Below are 13744 nucleotides of genomic sequence, written 5' to 3' on the forward strand. Positions count from 1 at the left end.
TAAAATGCAGGTTTAAGAAGAACTTTTACACTTTATTCTACTGGCCAGAGGTTTTCACCAGCACAATGCAGAGGCCGTCTGTCTAGAAAATGTTTTGTTGTTGACATTGTCGCTTTAAAGAGCTGTGTGGGTCTTAGGATGAGAGATTTTTGTTCTCCTCTTTGACCAAAAATGTTTTTTTTTAACATGTTTGCAGGGTTTATGTTGAAGAATGGTGTAATAAAATCTGTAAAGTCTGTACACTGTTGCTTTTACTGGGGGTGTATTTCAAGGTTTTCTTCTTACATTTGAATCAATAATTGCTTGAGAAGGGGATCGGATTTGGATGCAAGTTTATTTGTGCCTTTTCTTATGGTCACATGGTCATCGACCCTGATAGATTTACAGCAACACACTTCAAAACAAAAACACCCACACTTACACTTGTCATGTCTATCAACAACACACGTCTCATATTAAAATCTCTCCTGTTCTCTCTCTCTCTCTCTCTCTCTCAGTACTTTCCTACACACACACACACACACAGAAACTCAAAAACATATTTTGATCATGCACACACACCTTCACATTGGCTGAGGCAGGCACTCTGTCACAGAAAGTCATTTTAACAACTCAGTAAACACAAGGACCTGATGTGAATTGCATGAACTTAAATGCGGTGTCAGTTGACAGAAGACAAAGATAGAAATATATGCACATACAAGTTTCTGGGAGGTTTATGATGCTTTAAATAAAAGTTGAGTTGTCATCAAACAATTGGGGATTTTGCTCAGAGATTAATGAATATTTACAAAAGTTTCACGGAATATCAAATCAGCAGTCAGAGTCCTTTTTCCATCATCGGTTTGACATTAGTGTGTCCCTACTAATATGTGCATATATCACCATGGAGCCATCTTCCACAACCTCACCTATACATGTAAACTTCATATTAACAATATCACGAATCAGCAGCAACTTAACAGGCAAATCATAGCTGTAGTGTAGTTAGTGTTAAGAGTTGCTCACAGTTGCAACAACAGTTCAGTAGTGGTTATGACTTCCAGCCAAAGTAAGAAGTCGTCAAGCTACAGGACACATAAACTGTATCAAAGTTTAGGATTATAACCGTTGGTTTCAGTCAGTTTCAGTCTTATCAAAGGGTAAAAAGATAAAATTATCAATTCAAATGGACAGAAGTGTTTTAGTTAAAGTGTTCTGGTGAATTCCTCACTTAACTACACACTTTTGTCTTCTTCAGGTTTTAGGGAAATTGAATTTTGGTTTTGGGGATCAGTCTCCTAAAACACATATATCCTGCGGGTTCAACTCAGTGGCAAACAAATAACTTGAGTTCAGGTCCGGCTTGGGCTGATTTTTCCAAAAGTTTCCATCCTGGCAGCATGAATCCATTTAGTAACGTGACTACAGTCAGTCCCAAACAAACGTTTCAAATTGACTGCAGCGGCACAGTTACACAATGAAAAGATCAACATTTTCAAGACAAATATCCAGTGAGTTGCATAATTTCAAAATGTGAAATATGTAGTTATTCAGTCAGTGCAAACGTTTCAGTGCAGAGCAGAAGACCGTACTGCTCTCTGTCATGCAAGTAGTCAACGTAGACCAGAGTGGTTAAAAGACACAGCGTGCAAAATATCAAATAGTGAAATAACAGGCAGGGTTCAGGATGATTTCATGTCATCTGAAAGAAAAGGTAACGTAGAATGAGCGGGCGACAAAGCCTTTAAACGAGGGACGCTGCAGCTCGCTGCTTGCTGGCACACACACATACAGTACCACAGTGTCGGTTCACTGGTATAATCTTATTTTGTCTTCTCATTACTCGCACGCAAATACAACATAAAAATATGATATTTGAGGATGATAGGTTGAATAGCAACTTGTCCTTAAAACAAAGCTTATTTGTCCTTCACACATTGAAAATATGTCGTTAAGTAGTCCACTTGCTCAATTAAACGCAGCTTAATTCAGAGCAGTGAAAAAAAAAAACAACAAAAAAAGTTTAAAAAATGGAATCAAAAAAAACTTGTCCCACTTTCTTTCTCTTTCATCTAATGTCTCTCATGTCAGGCATACGTTTCTGAAAGGCCTTAAAACAAAGCTTCTCAGTAGTTGGAGCTAGAAATATTTAAATTTGGGCATCAGGGTGGACCTGAGTGGACAAGCAAGCAGCAACCACCATGAACAGCCCAGGACATCTGTCAATCGAGGTAAATACTCCTTCAAATATACCACTTTATATCATCTTAATGGAACAATTGTGTCAAATTGCCACAAAAACATACATTAGAAGAGGTGAAATTAGCTATTAAGGGGCTAGATTCTTGTTGGAAAAAAAAAAAACTGCCTGATTGATTTCAACACAATTAGCCTTCCCAGAGACAATATCTAGTGGTTGTTGGAAAAACTGCACCGTAAGGCACTTCCCCTTTGGCACTCAGCCATGGTGGTTGCTGCTTGGGACCTCCTCGTCTCCTTTTTTCCTGTCTCATCTTTCTCCCCCCTCCTCCCCATCTGGTCCTCGCTTCCTCTCACATGTTCTGGGACAATCCCGCACCTCTCCCGTGGGTGAAGTGGTACAGCAGCGTTACTTCGTCCTTGAACCTATGCTGACCTGTCGAGTGATCTAACACCCCTCCCTGCTGAAGACGAACTCCGTAGCGCTGGGCCTCAGCTCTCCCCGCACACAGACCCCGCTCGACCAGCCAGTCTACCAAGTCACTGCCCCGGAATGCGCTTTCGAGCTGGGACTGGGGGTGTTGTGGGAGATGGGGACCATGCTCGTGTAGGGGCTGAGGATTAGCTGGGTCATGAGATTGCTTAAACTGGAGATGGGAAATCTCCTCCTCTGGGATATTTGAGTCGGAAATATGTGCTTGGCGTTCGTTCTCAGGCTCCGGCCGCGGTCGGGATGGAGGGGAACGCCGGCCGCAGGGTTCAGCCGGATCGTGAGTTTGGTGAGTCCCGTGCAGATTCTTTGTCTCGTCGTGTAGCTGCTCCTGGAGGTTCTGGGCTTGGAGATCCTGATGCGGGGGAAGGTGACGGGACTGACGGGAAGGGGAATGTCTCAAAAGCCCATTCTCCTCCTCCAGTCCTCCTCCTCCAAACCTGTCATTATCAGAGGAAGGATTCACCTGTCGAAGCGCTCACACTCTCCCCTGAGCCACTAGGGTGTGACAGAGAAGAAAAGAAAGAGGAAATGGGCAGGCAAAGGAAAGCAGGGAGGAAAAAAGGTCATGTGTAACGGGTAGAAAAGGAAAGGTCAAGGATTAAATAAAAAGGAGAAAGGGGAAAGGAATAGTGGAAAGAATTTTGTATGCGTTAGAAGCAAAGAAAATAACCCGAGATCAACAAAAATTGTGTTAGAGCTGAAGACAAAAACTTTACTAAACCAGTAAAGTTTTATGCGTCAAATGCAAGAGAGGCTTAATTTCATATTTGACATCTTAAGATGTGGTGTTTCAAGGGGAAACACACTCTAAAAAGCTGACCTATATGCATATTAGATATTTTTATCTAGTATTTTATTTTGTACTTTTTTTTTACTATAACTTGCATGACACTAAAAAAAGTTACATTTTAAAACATTAATACATGCATTTCCAATAGTGTGGCAACAGCAGTGATTACAGCTAATGCTTCTATATGTTTGTGTTATGGCTGCAGTATTAAGCAGGTACTGCAAACCATGATGCAGCTTCCATGTACAACGCATACATGTGTAATGGCTCAACTTTCATTTGTTTTGGGGAAAAGGACTTGGTGGATAGAGGGTCTCTATCAGCAAACTGCAGCAAAACAGATCAACAGATAGTTAACATGCAAAGAAGATGCAGAGGGAAATCTATACGTTGAAGAATCAAATGAAAATAAAATAATGACACAGTGGTTATAGTGTGGAAATTAACAGGATCAGAATCTAATTTATGGGGATCATCTAAACAGTTCAGATCCAAAAACAGAGCAAAATTAAATAAATCGATTTCAAAGAGACTCTTTCAAATGCACAGACAAAAAGTTTAGTACCTGCGTGTGTGAACTATGTCTTGTACACACTGGTCTTTGTGGTAGCGGACGAACTGGGTACAGGTAAGTCTGACCTCCTCTGGTACACCTGAAGGACTCAACTCTTCGCTGTCCCTGCCCTGCCACATGCTGAGCAACCTGACACAAGGCAGAACCATCATTGTAGTTATGTGTCTCTGATTTGGTCCCAAATGAATCTAGAAACCATTAAGTCTCATCTCACCTCTTCTTGAAAGGCAGGATGATGAGGTGTCTGTCCAGACCGAAGATCCCAAAGGACAGGAAACCCTGTGACAAAGAGAAGGAGTCCAGGAGTTAACCAATCAGAACAGAGTGAGCTAATTAGGAGGGGGGCCCTTAAAGAGACAGGAGCTAAAACAGCCTGTTTCAGACAAAGGCTGAACTGAGGGACTGCATAAAGGGCCAGTATAAGATAAATAACGAGGTTTTTTGAATTGTAAATCATACAAAGATACTCCAGTTGAGCCCCAGAATAAAAATATAGACATGGAAATGAGCATGATACGTACCCTTTAATGTACATAAATGCATGGACAAACACACAATACACACAGTGGTACCTGTCCATAGTTTGCCACGGCACAGAAGAACTGTAATTCCAGATAAAGTCTTCCTGGATCTTTGTTGAACAACCACCACAGACAGCTGGACAGGTTCTAGATTCAGGAACAGGAACACTCACCAGTCAAACATCAGGACATATATCTAAGTTTTGCATAATTAGTGTGTATACTGTACAGGTCAGCCAAGTAAGTTAAAGTAGATTTTTGAACCTTGAACCCTTCAAGTATCTGGATGTGACACACAAGCCTCCTTTACACCTTCCATCAGCTTTAACAAGCATCTAGTAACTGGTTTTCTTCCTGCTAATTTGCTAATTACACTCACACGTTCACACACACACACACACACACGCTCATTAACAGAGTGCTTTATTCTCACCGCTAACAAGCTGACAATGAGCAGCAGACAGAGCAGAACGTGTCTGACGGTCTGTTTATCATCGGTGGCTGGAAGCCCACCGGGTGGCGGCAGGTTCAGCGGCTGCTCTGAGGAGGAAGAACTCTGCTGTCCGTCACACAAAGCCCCAGTGTGGCCTGGAGAGAAAAAAAAACACATTACCACAGTTATATTAATGGGTAATTGGATTATCTGCTCACTTCTGTATATTTTCATGCCGTTTTACTGCATAGCTTTCATCACACTTTGAAAAACTTTATATTTGTCTGTTTTTCTGAAGTGATGAGGGTTCCAACTTAAGTTATAAATGTGTAAACCAAATCTTAATTCTCCATTTTATTGTGCAGATTACTGCTGGCATCTTTCTTTGGTTTCTGTGTTAACCTTTTAGTTGTAGAAGAAAACATTACGTGAGCCTGAATATAAACTCGAGCATAGAAATGAATTATTTTCTATCAGGTTTTTGGAAATGAATGAGTTTGCAAACTTTGGCCATGTTAATTTAATAATATAGTATATGTAAAAGTGTTTAATGCAAATAAAATGGAAAATAAAGCAATGCACATTCAATGGATGAAGAATTAAATGATTTAATTTGTGTTTGTTACCTGTGCTGTTTGTGTGCTCCCTCTGCGTGCTGGCTATCATGTCAGGTAAGGTCTGGAGAGGAGAACAGCTGTGCAGGTCTGGAAACACAACAGAAACAGTGGAAATAGTTGCTGTAGATCATTGGTTTGAGTTACGGACTACTTTAAACTAGTTTGTCCACATAAAACGTTAGTGGGATCCTAGAAACCAACATTTTCCAACAGACACAGAACTGCTTCTTACAATAAACACAGAACCCAGCTACCTGAGTTGATGCTGCAGGCGGGTGAATTTGCCGCCTGTGACTGTTGTTGTTGTTGTTGTTGTTGTTGTGAATCATCCACGCCACCAGGGGTCCTCAGCTCGTCGTTGATGCCTGTTACAGCAGCTCTGTTCAGGGCCTGGTAGCCTCCCTGCTCCCTGTCTCCCTGGCTGAGACCCATCAGAGAAATTGCACCGAGCACCAGACTGACTGCAAGCACCACTGCTGTACTGATGATCTTAAGTAGAATAGAAAAGAATACGAATTAGACTACTTGATTACCAGTTTATTCTGGGATTCATGGGAAATTCTTTATCATAACCAAAAGTAGAAGTCTCATTGAAAGAGAGAATGAAGGAAAACATACAAATTAACTGTTTGTGTTGAAAAACTGAAGGTAATGTGGAGTTATTTTCTAACCTGAGCTCTGCCATAGAAGAAGGCAGAGTCTATGGTATCAGTCCTCTCTCCTGATATCATAAGAGCGCCGACCATCAGAAAGGGAACCCTACACACACACACACACACACACACACACACACACACACACACACACACACACACACACACACACACACAAACACACAAAATATTCAAACTAAGCAAATTCCAAGCATTTTCCATGATCTACCTGCCAGTAATTCATTTTATTATCTTGTTTTTCCTCAATAAGAAGTCTCTGACCACTGGATGACAACTTCATGCACAGATAAAAAACATGAAACCTTATGTTTTTATTTGTGTGTCAAGTTATCCTGCACGTCATAAAACAAGTCAATAAAGCCTGCAGTAGATGACTGTTTCCCTTATAATGTTAATGTTTGAGATTTCTGTCTAGTAGTTGAACTGTGGGAAATCAAATATTTGATTTGACTTTATGTTGATCTGCAATGCAAATCTGTTGCTTTTTAATAAAGTTTTTATTGAAACAACCCAGATTTAAAAGGTTTTAGAGAAATGTCCGGTGGCGTTTGTTTGTGTTGACCTACCCCCAACCCAAAATCATGAAGACTCCTGGTCGGAGTCTCAGTAGATCATCTCTGTTAGTCAGAGCCAGACAGAGCGGGATTAAACCTACAAGAGAGAGCAAAACACATACACACAAACACCGGTGTAAACAAACTAAACACAGTTCATTTCAGAAGTGTTCTTAACCGCTCACAAATACAACACACTCACCTGTCCAAACGTACGTGCTGTACAGAGACCCGTAGAGCAGAGTGAAGGTGAGAATTTTGCCGAGCAGATTATCCTCTTGTTTCACCAAGAAGTTCCACAGGATCATACTGACACACACCAAGAACTAGAGCAGAGAAGGGCAGAATAGGAAAGTCAAAGTGAGAAGCCAATGTACTCAAATGACATTTCCTGGACATCACTGATGAAGCATATGCTGTCCTACAATTGAAATAAATCTTCTGTTTTCAAGCTTTAAAGTACTTGAGTTGTGACTGCAGACCAACCTGAGCCAGGAAAAGATTTAAGGCAAAGAGGTGAGGAAGTCGGTTAAATTTCCTGCTGAGCAGCATCACCGCTATGGTCCAGACCTGAGAGAAAACACAGGCACATGATCATAGATTTATATCATTATATTTGGTAAATTACTGTCCTTTCCTTAATCTCTTTATAAAATGTAATCTAACCATATTCCTGTCCTCATGAAGTCTGAAAAACAGATCTCACATTAATACTCATATTCATCTTATTGATATTCTAATTCTTATTGACTGAATAGAAATCAATCCTTCAGTATTCGTTCTTGTCAGCTTGACTGACCCTCTCTACTCCAAGTCACGTGTAAACACACGCACCAGTGCTATGAGGCTGACAATGCTGATGTTGAAGCTAACGTTCTCAAGCTCTGTCACCAGGGGCGTCGGATCCATCAGAGGGATTGTTAACAACCAGGCCGACACATACATGATCGGTGCAGAGAGAAACGTACTGATCACCATCCCCGATGTTACCTAGACAGAAATACGAGAGAGAGAGAGAGAAACTTAAGACACTGACTAGAAATCTGGTTACAAAAGACTTTCATCAGCCTGCTCTAATACACCAAACACACAAAAAAATCTGATGTCCGTGTTGATAGTGCTTCTTTTCCATGTTAAAAAAAATGACATAAAATCCCCATAATTCACTACTACATCTAATGGACGGGAATATACCGTAGCTGGGTGGCGTCATGGTACAAGGGAGGGTCTCAGAAGGCAATGAATACTGTGTATTGTATTTACAGTTGACATTTACAGTCACAGAAATATTCGAATGACACACTACTAGCAAGCATTTTCTCGGTTTGTTTGGCTTCAGTGTGTGTGTGTGTGTGTGTGTGCGCGTGTGTATGTGTGTGTGTGTGTGTATGATCCTTTTATGGCTTATGGGCTTTCCTGTCATGTGACCTGACCAGGAGATTGGTATTGGCCTTGTAATTCTGACACACCATGACAACAACAACGACTTGTTTTTAGGTCAAACCGCTTCAAAACGCTTTTTGAAGCTTAAAGGCTTTTTAAAGTAGAGGATTCCTCTTTTTTTAGTCCTGATTTATGTATTTCACAAAGAGTTATTGAGCTGTGTGTTAACGGCTTCTATTTAACTATGTTTCAAATATTGTTGTTGCTCAACTCTTTTTTTACAAATTTCTGTTTAAAATAGTATTTCTATGATCAGTACTTACCACCTCTACCTCCATGTTGTAGTGTGAAGCATAGATGGCTACACTAGGTGCGGTTGGGAAGACTCCATATAGGAAAGCAAAGTTAGACAAACTGGTGTGGTTGGCATTCGTGCTGTTCACTCCTACGTCCAGAATATCCACCATGTCTTTACAGACCAGCGGCATCACCAGACTGGAGAGAGAAGGTAGTGAGGAACAGAAAAAAATACGTAAATCAGCATTATGAGCAGTTTTAGTTAATGAAAACCAGGCCAGGAAAATCCATCCACACCCTGATAGACTTTGTCACAAAACCTTGAAAGCTTTTACAATAATTTTTCTAACATGGTTTTGGATACACCAGCCAGTGTGGCTGTGATTTACCAGATTATTATGATTATTAAACACAGTAAAGCAGCCCTGCAAAAAGCTTATAAGATTCAGTATTTGTTGGTTTGTGTCAGAGATACATTTCAAAATCTATTTTACTAATTTTTAAGGCCATAGTGATGGTCTGGCATTGGACTGCATTATGCTGAGGTGTTTCCAATATTTTGTCCCCTTCAAGATAAAACACTTTTGTATATAATGAAGTCCAATACAACACCAGGACTAACTATGGCCATCATCCCCCATCCTCTACTACATACACGCACATGCACACAGTCCCACTTACAGTTTGGCTGTGATGAGGAGAATCAAGGCGACTCCAGTGTCTCTGGTCAGTTTTCTAAGCTGCCCGACCTGCCACAGAAACAGACAGATGTCTTTACACTGATAACATCCTTCATGTTTCAGAAGTGTTGGAAACAGGACGGTACAAATGACTGAACAAAGCCAAACTCACCATAGTGAGGCCCAGGTAAAACAAGGCTGCCCCTCCGAAGGAGTTGGCCAGGCCGTCTATGAACTCTGACAGCACAGCAGGGATCTGCTGGTCCAGGGCAAAATGAGAGACGATTCCCACTATCACCATGAACACTATGGGGTTTTTCAACACCTGGAGAGGGAACAATAAGAGTTTCACAGAGATAACATAAGTTTAAAACACTTGATGATAAGATCTGAGAACATCTGATTTTGGCAGCTAGTAGTGTCAAAAATAAAGCAACAAATGTACAGATTGGGCCTTTAAATCTAACTTTTGAGCATGTATAGGTGTGTCACAATTGCTATGCTTTGTTATTCACCATAAAAACACCAGTATGAACAGTACCTGTAGGACTACAACTCCCAGAATGCCAGTTGTGCTGTGCTGTGGATGGCTGGCCTGCCTCCACCTCTGCACCTCACAAAGAGCAAAACCAATAGGGTTGAGAAGCATGAGGGAGACCGGAGCAACTAGATAGATGTACTGGAGGTACTCTGGATATGTGCTCCGGTAAAGAGCATCGACTGGAAAAACAGAGACAGAGAAAGAGATAGAGAGCTGCATTAGTATTCTTCTTCACTGACAACTCGTGACAGGAATATACAGCAGTGTTACTCTGCCTCACCTATCGGGTATCCCAAAGCAAAGTCATTGCTCTGCGTAGCAAAGATGGCGTACAGACCAGCTTTACTGTATCTGTTTTCTGGACTGGCCACCATCAGTGTCAGCACACATACCAGCACAAACACTGTCACCTACAAACAGGATGCAAGCATCAAAGTCAGGCTGTGTTTATTTGTGAGGTTCTTAATCATAGTATCGTCTTTCATGATTTAGACTTTCCTGAGACAGAGATTCACAGACAGACACCAACCTTCGCGACCAGGACACTCCAGAGAAACGCCCAGATGACGTCTCCAAAGTCCAGCAGCACCATGTTTTTAAAGAGCAGAGCTGGCAGAGCAAACTTTGACACAAAGTTCCCCAGACCCTTTGCCTGGCTCCCTGTGATGATATCTGCCCTGTAGGTAGAAACGGAGGGAATAGCCATTAACACACATAAAACACACAGTGGTTTTTCACTTTTCACCGGATGATTCTAGATTCCCTGTATACAGCATAAAATGCTGGCTGCATACCTACAAAAGTAAACTGACCCTCTAAAAGGATATTTGCTCGGGTCTTGTTATTTTCAACCCTATCAGCAATGCCACTGATAAAGATTTTATGGCACACTGGGGCAACAAACAACATTTCAAATGGTCTGGATATCCAGTCAGTGTGTAACTGTTTTTGTGCATCCCTACCTGCCAGCTATGTAGCCACACAATATGATACCAAAGCACTCAAGCAGAGCTGGGAAAAGCTTGTCGATGGACATGTGGGGCCCAGCAGCTGAGCCTGCCAGGGTATTATGGGAGATGTTCTTCCCATGGATCAGCACATAGTTGTTGGCAGTCTCCATGGTGATGACTGGATGGGAATATCAGAGGGGTCAGCTGAAGGCTGGGGAATATCAGCACTGCTGGAGGAAGGCAAGGAGAGAAAATATTTACAGTTAGGAGGCAGAAGTGAGAGGAAAGTGACAACAAGAGAGGAGGATAAATGAGAAAAGAGATTGAAAGAAGACAAAAAAGAAAGAGATTGAGGGGGAGAAGGCGAGATAGAAGTTAACAGTCTAATCATAAAGAGAGAAGCATGAAAATTAGTGTCACTAAGACAAAACACGTGATGTAAGTGGTGATTTCTTCCAGCCGGAGGGAACCCATAATAATACCGATTACTGTAATTTATTCAAAGGGGATGGAGGGATGGACCGCTGAGTAACCGTCTGTCACGGTGCCCAGAATGAACATACAGCTAGCTAAGTTAGCACAGTCAATGACAGGAGATGTATACAGACTAAAGGCTCTGTAGCAGAACAAAACTGTTAGCTATGTCACGTTAAATAAAAGCTAAAAGCTTCCAATGACAGCGCCGTTTGTCACTGCCAGCTGAGCGTTAGCGCTAGTGCTATGTGTATGCTAAAAACATCAGGGCATACACAGCCGTAAGCTATATCGTCCACATCTGGCGCGAATATCGTATATAAAATGACTTGTTTAGAAATTAAATTGCTTACCTCTGTTACTTAATAGACCATCTTTAAAGCACGAGATTTAACTGACTTGCGGGTTGAAAAAGCTCTTGTTTTTACCGTTTGGATCTGACAGCCGCCGAGAGTGGCAACGCCCTGAAAAATGACTGACAGGCAGCTGAGCCAATGATCGTCCAGGTTCACTTCAGCATCCAACTGTGATTGGATATGAAACGTGTAGTATGTGACAATGGGCTGTTCCATCCATGAGAGGGCAATTGACCTCAAAGCTTATTGAATATTTAATAAAAAATGTGATTACCAAAGGAAATAGCCGACAAGGTGAAGTGGTTTGTTATATTTTTTTCTATTTATTGGTTAAATAAGTTCACATCATTTCTTCAATTTGAACAGCAGTGCCTAAAACACAGTAATGGTGAAGAAATTTATAATAGGCTATTCCCTTTAAATTCCTGGCTATTTTCATCACATGGAATTTGCAGCATAATGTGACATAGGTACGGTGCTGCTTCTCTACCTAACAGACATCACATATTCGTTTCGATGGTCTTAATAACAGATAACAGGCACTTTGAATGAAACTATGATGCTGAACAAGAATCATTTCATTAATTATATTGACCAAAGTTGAGAATATTAACGCTGTGAGCAGGATTTGAACCTGCGCGGGGAAACCCCATTGGATTTCGAGTCCAACGCCTTAACCTCTCGGCCATCACAGCCACTTACACAGTATTTTATGCTATAACATCAAATTTCTCTGAGTCTATATTTTGTTTGACCCCACGAGGATATATTATTTCTAACCAATACTCACAGCCAAAAGCTCAGTTAGACAGGTTTCTGAAATCAGTGTCACACTGCAAATAATTGAGCTTCAGATCTAGAACTGCAAGGAAGGTGGATTTTACATGCAACAATATAAACTATAAAATGATTAAAGAATGACTGATGTGTCTAAATACTTGCTGTACCCTTACACTTACTTACAAGCAAATGTCCGGCAGGTCAAACAAAGTAGACATTTTGGTATCTTTTCTGTTGTACTCCACATAATCTTGTACAGACATTTCTAATAGTTTTTTTTTAACTGCACACTGATTTCCAATTATGAAAAGTAAAATATCATTGTGCTATAACTTTGTCTTTAAAAAAGGAACTTTAATTTGAGCAAACTGACAAATCCACCAATTTTCCACTTAAAGGATACGTTCACAATGTCCCAAAGAGGGACTTTGGCACTGAAAAGACTGTAACGTTGAATGAAATCTACTTGATTTTGAAGCTTCATATTAGCTTCAGATAAACTTTTAAATAAATTTTCGCACAGAATGACGCTTGTGGATTTTGTCCCTCATCACTTACATTGTAAGTGCAATATGAAGGGATCTTCTGATGGTCAGTATGAACAGGAGGAATGATTATGGCAAGAAAAACCTATTTCAGTGCACATTTGGACACAGGACTATTGATTTAAGACAGACTTGAAAAATTGTGAACCTGTCATTTAAGAGTCCATTGAGTTTTTAGGAGATTAGTGTGAAAAGACCCCAAAATAATCCCTGCGTTCCTGGTAGATCATTTCTACTGGTGTTCCACTTCAACTTTTTGTATCTCATTCAGTTAGCCCGCAGGTGAACATTGGTCAACTCAGATATTTGGATTTTCTTCAGTTTTAGGTTAATAATGTCAAAATTACACAGCTAATCCCAATGCAGTGTATTGAAACCCTACAGCAAGCAAATGGATGGCTTACTCTCAACTCTATACCACCATGAACAAACTGTGCGGCACTGTGTTCATAGAAGAACAATACTTTCAGGTAGTTGAGCTATTGTATCACCTGTAACAGCATCTACAGCAGCACAGAGGGCTACAACGGACCCACTGAGCTTCGAAAAAGTATCTGTGAGGTCCCTCATAACTTAAAGAGGAGCCTCGGTTTACGACAGTCAGTGACATTGAGCAATTCATTTGATTCCACAGTGTTGCTGGGTGACTGTAAAAAAAAAAAAAATCAAAATACCATCATTAATGTGACAATATATTTCAGATGATAATTTGATGCTTATAGATATTTACAGGAGAGAAAATCAAGAAATGATCATTAGAGGTTGTTGAGTAGTGTAAATTCTACAAATTACAGCATTTAAACTAAATCATATTATGTAACATAATATCCAAAATCCAAGACGGTTTGTATATCATGACACATTTTTGTATGAATGTTCTGCCCAGCTTTATTGCACAAAA

General features: G+C 40.7%; 1 protein-coding gene and 1 non-coding gene across 4 annotated transcripts; both read right to left on the reverse strand.

Moving 5' to 3' along the window:
* Nucleotides 1–315: 315 nt before the first annotated feature.
* On the reverse strand, nt 316–11614 carry gpr155b (G protein-coupled receptor 155b). Of its 3 annotated transcripts, none has more exons than XM_042434314.1 (20): nt 11516–11614; nt 10701–10915; nt 10268–10415; nt 10019–10148; nt 9739–9917; nt 9370–9522; nt 9199–9266; nt 8544–8715; nt 7672–7827; nt 7324–7407; nt 7040–7163; nt 6850–6934; nt 6281–6368; nt 5864–6098; nt 5619–5696; nt 4993–5147; nt 4611–4706; nt 4253–4317; nt 4030–4167; nt 316–3111 (listed from the first exon to the last, which is right to left on the reverse strand). In XM_042434314.1, the coding sequence occupies exons 2-20, from the start codon at nt 10856–10858 to the stop codon at nt 2535–2537; spliced, it is 2889 nt and encodes a 962-aa protein (XP_042290248.1). In that variant the 5' UTR covers nt 10859–10915; nt 11516–11614; the 3' UTR covers nt 316–2534. The 3 variants fall into 3 exon arrangements, with proteins under 3 accessions (XP_042290248.1, XP_042290247.1, XP_042290249.1); XM_042434313.1 differs by having other exon boundaries at nt 10701–10918; XM_042434315.1 differs by having other exon boundaries at nt 3019–3169; nt 10701–10918.
* Nucleotides 11615–12131: 517 nt separating this feature from the next.
* On the reverse strand, nt 12132–12213 carry trnas-cga. Its single transcript has one exon. It is a non-coding gene; the product is annotated as a tRNA-Ser (tRNA).
* Between the last annotated feature and the right edge of the window lie 1531 nt (nt 12214–13744).

Source organism: Thunnus maccoyii, chromosome 14 (genome assembly GCF_910596095.1).
Source record: "Thunnus maccoyii chromosome 14, fThuMac1.1, whole genome shotgun sequence".
Taxonomy (NCBI): domain Eukaryota; kingdom Metazoa; phylum Chordata; class Actinopteri; order Scombriformes; family Scombridae; genus Thunnus; species Thunnus maccoyii.